The 16,349-nt window shown below is 46.3% G+C and overlaps 1 protein-coding gene across 1 annotated transcript in view; it reads left to right on the forward strand.

Moving 5' to 3' along the window:
- The first annotated feature begins 15,251 nt into the window (after positions 1-15,251).
- LOC119299842 (putrescine hydroxycinnamoyltransferase 3-like) overlaps positions 15,252-16,349 on the forward strand; it is a 120,011-nt gene continuing 118,913 nt past the window's right edge. Inside the window, exon 1 of the mRNA XM_037576986.1 lies at positions 15,252-16,343. Coding sequence (XP_037432883.1) covers positions 15,314-16,343 — 1,030 coding nt within the window. The 5' untranslated portion in view covers positions 15,252-15,313. The remainder of the gene's footprint in view (positions 16,344-16,349) is intronic.

Raw genomic sequence — 16,349 nt, forward strand, 5'->3', positions numbered from 1 at the left:
GGGGCATGGCGCTTGGCGGGGCGCGGTGGCTGATGGAGGCATCGTGGACGGCTGGTGGGTCCTGGAGGCGTTGTGGACGACTGGTGGGTCCTGCGGGGCCGCGGTTCTTGGCGACGGGCGTGTGCAATGGCATCATTTTGCTCTCGGTCTTGTCACTACAAGAAATCTGTTAATCCATGACGAATTTTTGATGACGTTCCTATAAACCGTCACGAAAACCGTCACAAATCAGGAAGATGTGCATGGGCTACAAAATGGTAGCCCCTTCATGACGGACATCGAGTGACTGTCACGAAAACCGTCATGAATCGACTAAGCAGGACTACTCAGGCCTACTTTTTCCCTTTATTAATACACCATTGCACCGTCACGAATGAGGCTCCTGCCAATGTATCGTGGCATGCCCTTTATTTGTCCCACATGTCAGTTAGATGTAATAATATACCGAGACAAAAAAAACAAACATAGCGGGCGCGCGAGAGAAACAAAATTTTAAGTCCCCAACGCGGGGAGTCAAAATTTTCGAGCCTGCCCATTTTTAACCCTAATTCCCCTTCCCCTTCCCCTTCTCCCATCTCCTCCCATACCAACCATCAGTCGCCGCCACCTATCCTCGCGTCGCTCCATGTCGGCACCGGCGGCGCCGACTCTAAACCACCCCCCGCCAGGTCCCTCCTCATCTATCCCGCGCAGGGCACCTCCCCATTCAGATCGCGGCCTCGAGATACGGCGGCCTAGTGCTACACTTCGAGCTGAGGTGGCAGCGGTGGCGGCAGGACGGCCTGCCGGATCAAGTCCCCGAGGTCGCCAGCGGCGGGCACGGATCCAGGTCCATCCAGCGGCGGGCACAGATCCAGATCCATCCGGTTGAGAGCCAACGTGAGTGAGGAATCTCCAACCCCCACACGCTTCTCCTCAGCTATTTTGTTCTTCGGGATTGAGTTCTTACACTACTTCTTATTTGGGTCGGGGGATCTGCAGGTTATTCTCGTGGGAATGGTCAGCTCTGCAGGTTTGTTTCATCATATCAGATTGCTGTTGCATGTACACATGCATATTTTTATTTTCCTTTTAGCTTCGATTGCCTTGGATGGAACCATCTCAATATGCATGAATATTTTTTGGTATATACACTTCGTCCGTTCTTTTGCGTTTACGAGTAATACGGGATGTTGCTGTGAAATGTTATGCTTGTTAATTACCTGAATATTTTATGTAAAATGTGGTTGACCATGCCGGTGTCGGAGTTCAATTGTCTTGGTGTGCATAGTGGTCCGTGAACCATAGTTGGCTGTAATATTTGTTGACATGGCAAGGTTGTATACTGGACCGTAGCCGAAAATTCGAAGGAGCGCTCGTCCTCGCGTGGTAGCGGTATCGTGAACCGCCCGTCATTCTCGAGATATGGAATCCGATCTGGTCGTGGCACAGGCTTTGCCGTTTTAATGTATGCATAAGGCCCACCCAGCACGGTGATGGTTTGTGGAGTTGACGGACGGCTCCATCCTGTACCCGCGGCCATCAAGCTAGCCAACTAACAGCTTGGTCATGTACCATCACGTATCTAAGGCTTGCCTACCGCTCAAAAAAAAAAAAATTCTAAGGCTTGCCTAAAAAACGAGGTATCTAAGACAGTATTGTTTCCCATCGAAAGAAAAATCCAAAGCAGTGATGTTGGTGCCACGCTACAATTTGCATGACTTGTGTGCTCAAGTCCCAGTAGATCGAGCATAAATACAGTAAAATTCCCGATTCTTATTGAAGAGCGTAATCACACCGGAAATTGCAAAAGTCAAAATTTGGAAAAAAAATCATATTTTTACATTTCAATAAATTATGAAAAAAATACAGAGATACATGAAGGCATAATGCACAAGTGTGTAAATTTTCAAAATGAATTACGTTGAAATGAGGGCTGTGCAAAAAGGACAAATCTGAGGGTTTTTTACACATGATACTATTCATCCTCTTAGATCATTAATTTGTCTTTTTTGTACATGTCGCATTTCAACGCATTACATCCGAAAAATTTACACACATACGCCTCACATCCTTTGTTTACTTGTACAATTTTTTTCAGATCTTTATGAAATAAAAAAATGAATTTTGGATTTTTTTGAAATTCAGCCCCCATGAAGGCCAAGCTCCAAAACACCATTCTCTTAACCACACCAGCATCGAATTCATGCCTATGCTGGTTTTCATTTTTTGAACCGTTTCATGCCTACGATGGTACCAGTTAGCAGTAGAGATGACATACAAAACCAATGGATAATGAAAGCATGCCAACATAACACATTTGCCACACACGGGATGAAACTTATTAAGTTACAGCATCACCACATCACAATGACGGAAAAAATAGTAAACACAGACAAAGGAAAAAATTATTGGGAGTTTTATTTCCGAAGCGGAATTAATGGGGAAAATCACAAACACTCTAGATGCCTATATCTAAGCCTCCCTTCTGAAATGCCGTCCGCCGTCGGCACTTTGTAACGAACCACACTAGGGTTGCCACTCCGGTGCTGACCGACTCCATTTCGTATGTCTTGCCTCCTTTCTTGGCTTCTTTGGAATCTCACCCCTGCCGGAACAAATTGTGCTTTGGAATCACACCGACAAACTATCTGAACAACATGTCATAAAAGTTTGTTTGGTAATGTTGTGTCAACTGCTATTGCATCCCTGAAAAAGTTGTACTGCATTCAGCTCGATCATGTAGATATATCAGCTTGTTCCTGATCCGGCTCTCCGACTCTGGTTGGACCATGTAATACAAACCTTGGTCTTTTGCCCAAGTTCGGCAAAAACCTCCATTATTTTCCTGATGACATCGTGCTGACTGCTTGGCCGACTTATCTGGCCACATAGCACTATGAGCGCCCTCTTGCTGAATGGGATATTCTTCATCAAACCGAAGAAACTCACTATTATATTGGCCCAACTTCCCAATACTTACATTGTTGTCGCACAACTGCCGTATGAGGTTCTATGCATACACGTCAATGTGCATCTTCTCGCAACACTTGTCGGTAAGAGTGTGATTATGGCCCGGCATGTGTTCACTAGTGTACTGGCCATACTGGTCTGAATGCTGCAGCTGTATCCTGGCGGGACATTCACACCTGCATGATCTGGTGTTTGTATTCTTCGCCTTACCCTGTAACAAAAAAGACACACAGGATGTCATCGACATGTGAATCCCACATAGCAGATTTATGTTTTCTTAACTTGATTCATGCACTACTCACCGAGCATCCGCATATGATTTCCTGCATGCATTTTTCCCCTCAACATCTAGTCTGCTTTTGTTGAACCAAACATGAACTCTGCAATTCATCTCAAAATTGTCATTTTCGTCATTGCAGCAGTACAGAAGAGAACGCACTACTCGAATCCAGTCGAGAACACAAGCACGTACACTCCTCTTAAGTCCAACCAATTCATAGCAAAATCTTCCTTTGGCTCGCACTCCTAGATTGGTGTTGGACTGCCGACCGGTTAGCCCGACATGAACTGCCGCACAAGCCCGAGTGCCCCCATCCTGTACTCGCGGTATTGGCCTGACAATGTGGTTGTTCATCGTCTTCATGGATGGGACACCTGCTAACCCTCTAACCATACCAACTTGATAAACTTGAGGAGATAACAGAGACGCACAGCAAACCCATGAAAATCACCAAATCGCCAAGTAGAGATGCACAACATGTGGTCATGACACCAAATACCAGGACTCTATGTATACGCCTGTTTATGCATGAACGACAATCGGGACCTCAACATTAAGAAACCTTCAAAGACAGACATGAACCCTGCACATAGGAGGTGCATTTCATTATTTCTGACAAAGGCATAGCACGGCATGACAGGTACAATTAGGGTCTACACAAATCAGTCTGTCCATATGCAAAGCAGCAATCGCTGTGGGCGCCACATCCACATAATTTGAAATTATGACGACTAAATTACCTCCCTAACCCCAAACGGATCTACGAGCGGTTGGACTCGGACGCTGCGTACAACGGATCTGCGAGCGGCTGGACCGGCGACGTGATCTCCCTAACCCCAAAAGGCTGCGGCTTGCTCTCTGCCTCCAATCGCCGGCGGTGGAAACCTAACAGAAGACCGCATCCAAGAAGGAATCAAAATTAGGTTGCGAAAAGAATACATGTCAAGCAATCGAAGAGGAATTCCAATCCACATCCGCTCGACGCCATGGGATTGGCTTCTCCATCGGGAAGTGCAAAACCGACCGAAGTAATGGGTTTTAATTTTGGGATCACAGTTTTTTCCACTCGCCCCATTCAACGACGCCGTTCCCCGCATTCGTCGGTACATGCATCCCTCCCCCTCCTGTTCCGTGAGAACATGATGTTATACGCAGTAAAACCAACGCACGACATTGTCGTTGGGCCCCACTTTTTCTTTCATAGCACAATCGTATTTCCTCAACCAATAAATGCCGACGAGACATGCGAGCCATACCATTGATCCACGAAACCGGAGCATGTGAGCCCGTCCGCTCCATCGCCGCTCTCGGACCGTAGCACCCTATTTTACTTGTCCTTATTTGTTTGATGACACGACTGTATTTTGGTATCTGCTTCTTGCTGCCTCCAGTGTATTAACTATGGTTCTGTATATTTCTCAAAAAACTATGGTTCTGTATGTACTTCAGATCCATACTGCCACTTCAGATATCAAAAAATTTCTTCAGGTGTTGCAGATTTTAATGTTATATATACATATTTATTATCGTCCTAATGGCATTTTCGTTGTCTACTTGATAGATTATATAATAGCATGCATTTGAAACAAATCTGCACGTTATGAAAGTTCGGACATTAGAACTGGGAAGAAAGGTCAAGCCAATTTCATCACTAGCATGAGACTTGGCAATATTGCAAGGTGGAGCGGACGGCACCGGCCGCATTGATTTCATTAGATGGTGAGTGCATCTCGGCAAATGGCTTGCTTGTACTTGAGTTCTAGATGTATTTTAGGGGTACATATAGTTTTAGACTTTTGTTTGGATTCCATTACTGGACGTTGGCTGTGTGGTTTCCAATGCTGCAACTTCAATCTTCACTTGGTTGAAATGTTGTTGGCTGTAGTACGACAGTGCAAGAAATCCAATAACGGGAATTCAACCTGCAGGTTCTTCACAATCTCCAATTAATTCAGTAATTGAGCTGCAAGCTGATTGTAGTCTCCCACAGATTGGATAAACGGGTTGCCCTCCTGCCTGAAAACAAACGAAAAGAAAAAATGCACACCACCGCCTGCTTGGCCTTGCACTCTTGCCTCCCAAGATCGAGTTTTTTTGACCCTCTTGGCATGCTGCTGCTGTTGATGTTGTAGCCAGGAAGCCACACGCCCCTAAAGAGCAACAGGTAAAACTGATGGATGTTGTGACATCGATGTTGCACTGCACGTTTGTTCAAAGTAATCACAGTAATATCTTGCACTACACATCTGTCCATTGGCTGGCCTGCGCGACAAGGGTGATTAGATTGATTTCTTCCTTTGTTTGTTACGCTTTGTTGTTTGCTGTCACTGGGATAGTGGGGTATTCCTCCCTTATTCTTCTGCTTTCTGATTGAATCTTTAAGTTTTGTATTAATATAGTTGCAAACAATGTGGATGCAAGACTGGTGTGTTCTATGCAAACACTGGAGTTGTTACTTTGCATTTCACTTCCTAACATTGATGAGAGTACATCTTCATCATGTTGTACTCATTGTTTCTCTAGCATACTAATCTTTGTCTGATTGCTTCTGCTTTGATCAAATAGGTGACACAAAGTGAAACCCTTGAAATGAACTTCATTACTGCCTTGATGTCTTATTCAATTTAAATATTACCTGACTTCTTAATATAGTTGTATAAATAATCCTTCTGTTTCCCTTCCTCTTTGGGTTTGCAAGCTTGATGCTGAGTTGTTTTCGCTTGTTACAGCAGAGGTGATTTTATACTATTGTTTTTCTGGAAATGCGTGTGCACAGTTGCAATCTCAAGGACCGATGGAAATGAAGATTACACATTTTTCTTTAAGACTACTAAAAGATGGTATATTATTCTCGCTTCAGATTTAGGAGTGTTCGATTTGCTACATAGTGCATTTGTTCGGTCTCAAAATTTTAGTTTTATTACTAGCATATTCTCTATTTCTTGGTATTATTCACAACACGTCATTGGTGGAAGCTTGCTGGAAAGAATAATTAATGAATGGTGTGCTAAATTAAACTAAAATGTTATGTATACAACCAGAACTGGAGAAAAAAAAGATCTAGGTATATTCCCTTGAATTATTTACTTCATACATTTTCATGTGGGCAGAGATAATTGGGTGCCTTGTATCCCATCACATATTGAAGCGTGGGCAGAAATAATTATGTACCTTGTATGCTATGAAAGCTAATCAGTAAATGGGAGAATGTATGCTTTTTTCTTCCTTCCAACATATGTTACTTTTCATAATTCTCATTTGTGGTTAGTCTAGATGAGAAGGTTATGGTCTGAAAGCATCAGACTAAATCTGAACCATTATGTTCATCTTTATTCTAAAGTTCTTAGCTGAAGTTTTCTTATCCTCGAAAATGTTTCGTCTTTGTAAAGAATTGTACTGTTAGCATAATAAGATCACTAAGTGGATCATTCTATTGCCCGAAATGGCCTTGCCTTTGAATATTTTTACATGCAAAAGGCACGTTTATTGATAGAAATTTGCTTTAACTGATGAAGAAAGTATGCCTCTAGTATTACTATTTTTATGTTTTGTTAACTATGAACTACATTGTATTGTACGAAATCATCCAATTTGATACACCAAGCCATGTCACGTGCATATAAATTTGATTTTTTGTTGTACTTGGCAAATATGAAATGATATGTCCACCCTTTGTTTTAAAATGATGCTGACCTTTCTATGTTCGGATGATAAAATGTCACATTTATAGAACAATTTTTTAACTTGTAACTAGTATGCTATTTTTTAGCGTGTGTTGTCCACATTTTCATGGTATGTTAATATAGTAGTGCTGTGTCCATCGAATGATTGCTTGGAAAATCAACTAATATTATTACTCTCTAGATTCATTTGTGAGCTGGTTGTTATAACTTGTTATAATTATGTATGTTTTGGATTCTACGCAGGTTTGGCAGTTTGGAGATTGAAGTGGTCTGAATAGCTGTCGGGAAGCGGTGGTGTAGTGTTGGATATTAAAAATCAGCTAATAGTGCATCTTTTTCTTGGAAGACATGTTACATGAAATATAAAAAAATGCTGATATCACTTTCTAGATATGCTTCTGATGTTTTGGTATTAAGCTTTGTTTTTTGGAATCAGACTAGATTGTTAGAACTCTGTATTGTCATGTGAACACTTGCTATTTTTTGAATGAATATAATTTGATTGTCTTGTTGTAAATTGGGATGCATTAAGGCTGGACTAAGAAAGGGGCTAATGTGTTGGACTAATAAATCAGGTGGGCTCATGGGCAGGACCAAAATAAACAATTAATGGGTTGGACTGGACTGAAATTATTGGACCAAAATCCTAATTGGGCGGGTTACTACATGGGCCATGCTGGCCTCCACGTCAGATCCACGTAAACGCCACGTTAGGTCCAGGTCATGTAAATCGATGACGGGTTTTTCCGTCATAGCCTAGTTTGGGTTGGGCGGGCCTGGATAGGTCCATGACGGCCAAGAACCGTCATGGAAGATACACTGCCAAATTATGACGCGATATACATGACGGATTCCAAATCCGTCATGGACGGGCACGCATGATAGATTTTGGTCGATTTGTGACGGACGAGGACCGTCATGTATTAACACGTTTCTTGTAGTGTGTGCAGATGGGCGGGCTTGGCGGCGTGCGCTCGTGGTGTGGTGGTGTAGCGGCGGGGATGGCCGATGGCGTGGCGACGGGGATGGCTGGTGGCGGCGCAGCGACTGCATGTGCATGTGCCGTGGATCTGGAGCAGGCGGCGGCCATGGTGGCTGGTGGCGCGGGTGCGTGCCCGGCGGCTCCGACGCTTGGAGCTCACGGGACAACGCGGGTTGGGCAGTGACCCAGTGTGGCTGCTGCTCCGGCCGTGGGTGGCTCCATGGCAGCTTGGCAGGGCGGTTGCGGCGGCGGTTGGCATTTTCGGCGTCAGCTCGTCCGTAGGCGGCTTGTGTCGGCCTTCGTTTCCTCTCCTCGTTGTCCGGATGCTACTTTCGTCGTAGGGTTGGCCCTCTCCCAGCTGTTGTCCATCGCTTGTCTCGCACTCGGTGTTGCAGGACCAAGCTCGTCTCGCGCCCAGGGGTCTAAAAGGCGGGGCCTTTCCAATCATCTCTTTGGTTGGGGCAGTGGTGGATCTCGGGTGAGGTGGTGTCAAGATCTTGGATGCCGGGGCGACGGCTCTGGTGATGGTAGTGCATTGCTTATGGGTAGAGCCCGTGGGTCCGTGCTGCCCGGTGGCCATAACCATGTGGGCGGCCATGACTGATGCTTATCACTTTTCGACAAAGCGGCTATTTAAGCCGGTCGCCACGATCCTCGCGCGGCGAGGTGGGACTAAACCCACAACCCCGCAGAGCCAACACGGAAGTCATCTACACTAGAAATCTAAGTAAGGACAACCCCGAAGGGCTAACACGGAAGTCATCTACACTAGAAATCTAAGTAAGAGCAACCCCGCCCGCTCAACACGGACCATCAGTTGGGGTCATCTACACTGGAATTGACATCCAGATCTGAAATGATCGACGTGCATGTGTTTGCATGTGTTTGGTGTTTTGAAAATAGGGTACGTGATTATAAATGACAAAATTTGAGGTCCGCCCGATCATTATCCGTAGGCGCGTTGTTTTAGGACCAGATTAGTTTTGTGTGTGCCTGTAGATGCTCTAGGAAAGAATTGACGAAACTAAAATACTCCTGACCAGTTCAGGGAAACAAACTATTCTTAACAATTTTCTTGACCATTTTAAGAAAATAAAAAGTAAACTACTTTCTCATTCCGGAACGGAGCAAAGAAAAGCTCGTGCCTGCTAGCCAGCCAGGTTCATCGTACCGGCTAATCTGAACATGCATGACACCATGAACGAACATGCGTGTGGGAATGCCAGTAAGTAAAAGCTAGATAAAGGCCTTGTTTGGATCATGGGGTTAGAGCTAGTTTGGGTTAGTTGGAGGCTTAAATAATTCAAAAGTATCCAAACATGAAGGATTAGAATGGGTTAGTTTTATCTAACCCAATTATCCTGATGAAGAGGTGCTTATTTGGGTTAGAGTGGGTTAGAAAATAACTCTAACTCTAACTGTGTTAAAGTATCCAACAGGGCCAAAGAGACTAGACTAGCACAAGTTGCTCCCAATGAAGTAAGCACGATCGATAATCGAACTACCAACTACCAAGAGGTCCTCACAGGAGGTTTCGTTGGCATTGGACGATTTTACCTAGTGTGTAGTGACAGGCGACAGATGCATGCATGGCCATCATTACCTAGCTTCCTCGTTTAACTCGCCATGCATGCACCAGCATATGCACGCTTGTGTATTTCTTTAGCATCAACTTTGCCTTTTCCTCCACTTTTGGCAGATTCGCCGCCTCTAAGGCTGGTCACAATGGACAAGAACATAAGCTAGTAACTTACACACTTCCCTAGACTATGTTACTATCTCTATAGTGGGTAGGAACATTTATGTAGTGTCATGCAACAATGTATTTATTAGGTTATAGACTCATTGTTTCTTGGAGTGTGTGATGTTCCGGTAACTTAGCTAGTTACCACAAGCACCTCTCTCTTCATTAAATATGTGCCACATAAGCAAAGTTGTATTGGAGTGTGTGATATTACTCCTAAATTCCTCCCCATTGTGACCAGCCTAATGGATCATGTTTATGCAATGCCAAAACTCCAGTGACCATTATATGAGTGCCCTACTGCGAAAGTGCTCCAACATTAGTGTAGTGGGGCTTTTAATTAAAACAAACATTAGTTGTGGCAAGGACGTAGCACGTGAGGAAAAAGAGATCGAGGTAACTTCAGCTTCTAACCAGATTCTTACGAGTTTGGACTTGGCTAAGTAGTTTATAGTTAGCGATGCGGTGAACAAGATTGAAGTACTTCGTTCGATTCAAATTAATTGTCATTACTTTGGTACAACTTTGTAATAAGTACCAAAATTTCAGTGTAATCGACACGATCAACCTCCATACCGGCTGATAGGTTGGCCCTCCACGTCATACTCAGTGGCATCCGTTGATTGTCTATTAATGTTGAAGTTTCTCCATGCAGCTCTCACTTGCGTAGGTTATGGTACTGCTTTTGAAATTTGTGTGGGTAATATATAAATTACGACCCAAAACAATTTCTTCTTGCAATTTGACCAAAAATGTGTCAACCCAAAAGACACGAGATCGGTCGGTCAAACATGGTTTACTAGAGTAATTAGCACGCAGGATAATCCTAGCTTATGCACCCAAGAGACCTAGCAGACTGCTTACGTACAAATGTATGACCGGCCAAGGTTTACTAGAGGACTGCTGTCCTTTTTTCGCGTAGAATGTATGACCGGCTGACTGGTTGTACGTGTCTCCACCTGTCGAGTTAAGAACATTATTATATGATTCGGGCAAATCGTCAAGTCAAGACGTCAAGTATGACACACAATCTCGTGCCGGCGCTGATCGAAAACGTTGAGGCTCTTTATACTCTACCTAACGGCAACGAGCGGCGAGAGGAGAAGTTTTAGCGTGCTTTCGCGCCGAAAATGTGCAGATTCTCGTTTGAAGTCACGCTTTACCAAACATTGACCCGAACATTTATACAACTTGCAAAGCCTTATGTATTCCTCCCGTTCCTTTTTACTCTGCATATAAAAACTGTCTAAAGTCAAACTTCATAAAGTTTGACCATATTTATGTGAAAAAATATCAATATTTACCATGCTAAAGTTATACAATATAGAAATTTACCGACTACACCTACGTAACTTGTATGAAGCTTTAAGTAATCCTTCCAACCAATTAATCTCCCCCCCCCTCCTCCCCCATCCTATTTTCAGGGGGGTGGGCGAATCCCTCTCCCGACACCCAATAATAACCCCCTAAGTTGGACAGCCCGTTTGCTTATGTATCTTTTTAAGGTATGTCTAGCATTGCCCCTCATTTTCTAGCTTCCTTGTTTAACTTACCATGCATGCACCAGCATATGCAGGCCTGTATATTTCTTTAGCATAAACTTTTCTTTCCTGCACTTTTGCCAAATTCGCCGCCTCTAATGAATCATGTTTATGCAATGCCAAAACACCAGTGACCATTATACATACGAGTGCCCTAATGCGAAAGTACTCCAAAATTAGTGTGGTGGGGCTTTTAATAAAACAAATATTACTTGTGGGGCTTATCTGGCATTTGGTGTCGTGGACGTAGCACGTGAGGAAAAAGAGACCGAGGTAACTTTGGCTTTTAACCTTTTTTTCTTGCGCGCGTTTGGACTTGGTTAAGTGGGTTAATTAGCGATGGGGTGTAAGTTCCAAAAAAAAAAAGATAGCGATGGGGTGAACAAAGCTTGATGTACCAAAATTCCAGTTTGAGCGACCCCTATACCGGCTGATATGTGTCAACCCAAAGACACGAGATCGGTCCGTCAAACATGGTTTACTAGAGTGATTAGCAGGATAATCCTAGCTTATATGCGTGCATCCAAGAGACCTACTATACTACTCCCTCCGTTCCAAAATAGATGACCCAACTTTGTACTAAAGTTAGTATAAAGTTGGGTCATCTATTTTGGAACGGAGGGTAGACTACTTACGTACAGACCCGAAATGTCGCATATCTAGGTTTGGTTGTTGGCATGTCGCAAACAGACAAAAAGAATTTGGAATTGGACGACTGCTGTCTCTTTTTTCACGCAGAATGTGTGACCAACTGACTGTACGCGCGTGTCCCCACCTGTCTAATTAAGTACATTATTATATGATTATTATCCGCTCGGGCAAATTGTCAAGTCAAGACGTCAAATATGACACACGAACGCTGACCAAAAACGTTGACGATCTTACTCTACCGAACGAGGAGTGTGTTGAAGTCACGCCTTCCAAACATTGACCCGAGCATACGACATGCAAAGCTCTATGTACTTACTCCTTTAGGGCGTTTTCAAAGCGGACTCTCAAACCGCCCGTAACTGTACGGAGCACATGATCAGAACGCGGTTTGCTATCCAACGCAGGCTATAACGGTACGTTGAGATATCCGGACATACTTTTTTGGCAAACCAGAGAGAAACGTGAAGCTTTGCGAGAGTCCAGACAGCAGCCACGTAGGCCTCCAACGCCTTCGGCCCACCCAAAACCCTTTTCGGACCCTGCGCCTCCATCCTTCCTTTTTCTTCTCTTGCCTTCGCCGTCGCTCCGCCACCCCGGCCGCCATGCCACACCCCTACCAGAACTCTATGTCTCCGTCACCTCCGGCGTTCCACCCGGGCCCCACCCCGCTTCTCCTCCGTCGTTGTTTCACCCCTCTCCTCCGACTGCCCCGCCAGATACCATCCGCTACTACTATACTCACCATGCCCGACAACTGTTCGATGAATTGCGGGAGCTAAAAAAGTTGTCCATGCTTCTTTCAAGCAATGGATTTGGATTTGGAGTACATACACGAGCACTATGTCGAGTCATCTGATGACTCGTCCGATGAAGAGGACTATACGGATGAGACGGCGACGATGCAGGCAATCCTTGAAGACGCGAAGCGTGTGGAGGAGCGTGTTCTCAATTTCAAGGGTTCCACCAAGAATCATCAAGTGCTCAACCGCAACAGGGCGCGCTGCCATTTGACACTGATGAACGACTACTTTGCCCCCGTTGCACTATTCGTTGACTATTTTCACCAGCGTTTTTGGATGCGCAAGACTGTCTTCAATCGTTTGTACTCTGGCGTCTGGTCCTATGATGACTACTTCATCTTCAAGAAGGACGTCGTGGGAAGTTTTGGGTTCTCTGGCTATCAGAAGTGCACAGACGCACTGCGAATGCTTGCATATGGCATGGTCGCTGATTTGTAAAACGTGTACCTACGGATGTCTAAGAGCACATGCGGAGATGCCATTGGTAGGTTTGCAACTGTTGTGGTCGAGGTGTTTGGACCTCAGTACATGCGAGAACCAACGGTGGCAGACGCTGAGAGGCTCTTGAAAATCTCAGAACCAAGAGGGTGGCCATGCTTGCTGGGTCTCTTGACTGCATGCATTAGAAGTGGAAGAACTGCCCGCGGCTTTACAAGGGCAATGCCAAGGTCATGTTAAGAAGCTCACCATCATTTTTAAAACAGTTGCATCACGTGAGCTTTGGATTTCGCACTCTTTTTTTGGCATGCTCGGGTCTCACAATGGCATCAATGTGCTGTAGCGATCATCATTCTCGAGGCTGGCTGAAGGAAAAGCTCCTCCCTGCCACCATACTGTCAATGGACATGAGTATAACTTGGGCTACTATCTAGTTGATTGCATCTATCCTCTGTGGGCTATCTTTGTCAACACCATCTCTAACCTAGTTGGCTAGAAAAAGTCTCACTTTGCCCAAAGACAAGAAGCGGTTAGAAAGGATGTCGAGAGGGCATTTGAAGTTCTACAGGCATGTTTTGCAATTGTTCGTGGATATGCTAAATAATGGGATCCGGAGACCTTGTGGGAGGTGATGACATGTTGTGTGATCAGTCACAACATGATCGTCGAGGATGAGGGTGAGGATGCTGCGACAGCTCTACAATTTGAGAACATGGGTGATCCTATCGAACTTCCAGGCCAGAATCGGCCACATTTGAAGAGTTTACTCAAATGCATCAAAAATTCAGCATCGGGCAACTCACAAATAGCTGAAGGAAGATCTGATTGAGCATCTGTGGACGGTTAAAAGGGGACAACAATGTTGGAATATAATATTTAAACATTTTTGAATTTGAACTAGTGTTGCACACAACTATTTGAACATCGGTAGTCTATGTTGCGGCTATTTAAACGTGCAAGACTTTCAAAACAAACAGGGAAGCCGGATGTATGCAAGCAGCGTTGGATGGCCGGCTCTCGCGTTCGTGTCCATAGACTAGTGCCCCCAATCCGCGGACGGATGTGGGAGGAAATTTATGGATCGGCATTGGAGATGCCCTAAAAAACATGTGGTTATTGCATGTCAAACTTGGAATTGGACGACTGATGTCTCTTTTTTCACGCAGAATGTGTGACCAATTGGCAACTGGCTGTACGTCCTGTCTAATTAAGTACATTATTAAATGATTATATCCTCGGGCAAATTGTCAACTGAAGGCGTCAAATAGTTTTTTTATGCAATACAGACGCTAACGCTCATATGTACGTGCATACTCTTACCCCTATAAACACACACACCGTACCCCTATGAACACCTTCGAGAGACTGAGCTGGCATATCATCTTCAGATTTTACGAAGTCACCGTAGGCATCTCGTAGTTGACGGAAACGTCTCCTATTCTCCTCTCACTGAACACGCATTGCTGAAAATATTAAAATAAATCCAGGATAAATACGAGCATCAAAATATAAATTCTGATGGGCTGAGATACCACTATCCATCTAGTCATTCAACTACAGGTTGGTTTGCAAGGTGTCAAATAGTTTATGGACGACAGAGTCAGCTAAGCATTTGATCAGATCTTATGCTTGAATTTGCACGTTTAGATCATCAGTTTTGCTAGAACTCATCTAGATGAGATTTAATTTGGTCTCATTCATTTTTTTATAGCCATTGAATGTGGTGCTATAAGATGCGTGTGTGCTGACGTGGGTTGTATCCGTTCTTGTTTTCCAGATGAATGAGACCAAATTACGTCTCATCTAAATGAGTTCTAGGTACTCCCTTAGATCATCGGTCGTGCAAGGAGTGTCTCTTGAATAAAGTAGTTTCGCGCGCCTAAAAAACGTGCAGATTTTTCTTGTGTGAAAAGTCACGTTGTCCAAACAATACAACATGCAAAGCTCTATGTACTTACTGCTTTACCACGTACTGGACCGGCCACGGCCAGAGAGTTGAGACTTGAGAGCTGTGACCTTTGATCGAACACCTTTGCGGCAGCCCAGTCAAACGTGCGCATGTATGAGCCAGGGGCGGCCGGGTCAAAAGTCTCAGCCATGCGGCCCCTATATATGTCGCCACTGGCACCATCGAACGAGCAAACCGTACAGGCAGCACAAGCACTGCGGCAGCCACCTAGCTAGCAAACTCCTCGTCGCCGGTCCGACTTCAGTGCACGGAGCTCGAGCTCGCTAGCCAGCAATGGAGGTGAAGGTGCTGAGCTCCAGGCTCGTCAAGCCGGCCTACAAGGCCGGCGCTCCGGCCACGGAGTACATCCCTCTGTCCGTCTTCGACACGGTCACGTACCAGATCCAGATGGCCATCATCTACGCCTTCGCGCCGCCCGCGCCGTCCACCGCCGCCATCGAGAAGGGCCTCGCGGCCGTGCTCTCCCAGTACCGCGCGTTCGCGGGCAAGGTCGGCGAGTCCCCCGACGGCGCGCCGGCCGTGGTCCTGAACGACCGCGGCGCGCGCCTCGTGGAGGCGTCCGTGGACGCCGACCTCGTCGACATGGCCCCGGCCAAGCCCACGCCGGCGCTGCTCAAGCTGCACCCGGACCTGGACGCGGAGCACCAGGAGGTGGTGCTGCTGCAGCTCACGCGGTTCCGCTGCGGCTCCCTCGCGGTCGGGTTCACGTCCAAGCACGTCGTCGCCGACGGCCACGCCACCAGCAACTTCCTCGTCGCCTGGGGCCGCGCCACCAGGGGGCTGCCCATGGGCCTCCCGCCCGTGCACCACCAGAAGGACCTCTTCAAGCCGCGCTCCTCGCCGGCTCGCCCGGAGCACGACCACCGCAGCAGGGAGTACCACCGGCCGTCGCCCGCCGCCGGCCATCACCACGGGGACGACGGCGCCGAGAGCAACATCGTCATCCACAAGGCGCACTTCACCAAGGACTTCATCGCGGGGCTCCGCGCCAGGGCGTCGGAGGGGCGCGGGCGGCCGTTCAGCCGGTTCGAGACCATCCTGGCCCACCTCTGGCGCACCATGACGCGGGCGCGGGACCTGAGCCCCGGCGAGGCGACGTCGATCCGGATATCCGTGGACGGGCGGCACCGGCTGGGGAAGCCGGCGGAGTACTTCGGCAACCTGGTGCTGTGGGCGTTCCCGCGAGCCACGGTGGGCGACCTGCTGGGCCGGCCGCTGAAGCACGCGGCGCAGGCGATCCACGAGGAGGTGGCGAGGGTGGACGGCGGCTACTTCCAGTCGTTTGTGGACTTCGCGGCCTCCGGCGCGG

Source organism: Triticum dicoccoides, chromosome 5A, assembly GCF_002162155.2.
Source record: "Triticum dicoccoides isolate Atlit2015 ecotype Zavitan chromosome 5A, WEW_v2.0, whole genome shotgun sequence".
NCBI classification, from domain to species: domain Eukaryota; kingdom Viridiplantae; phylum Streptophyta; class Magnoliopsida; order Poales; family Poaceae; genus Triticum; species Triticum dicoccoides.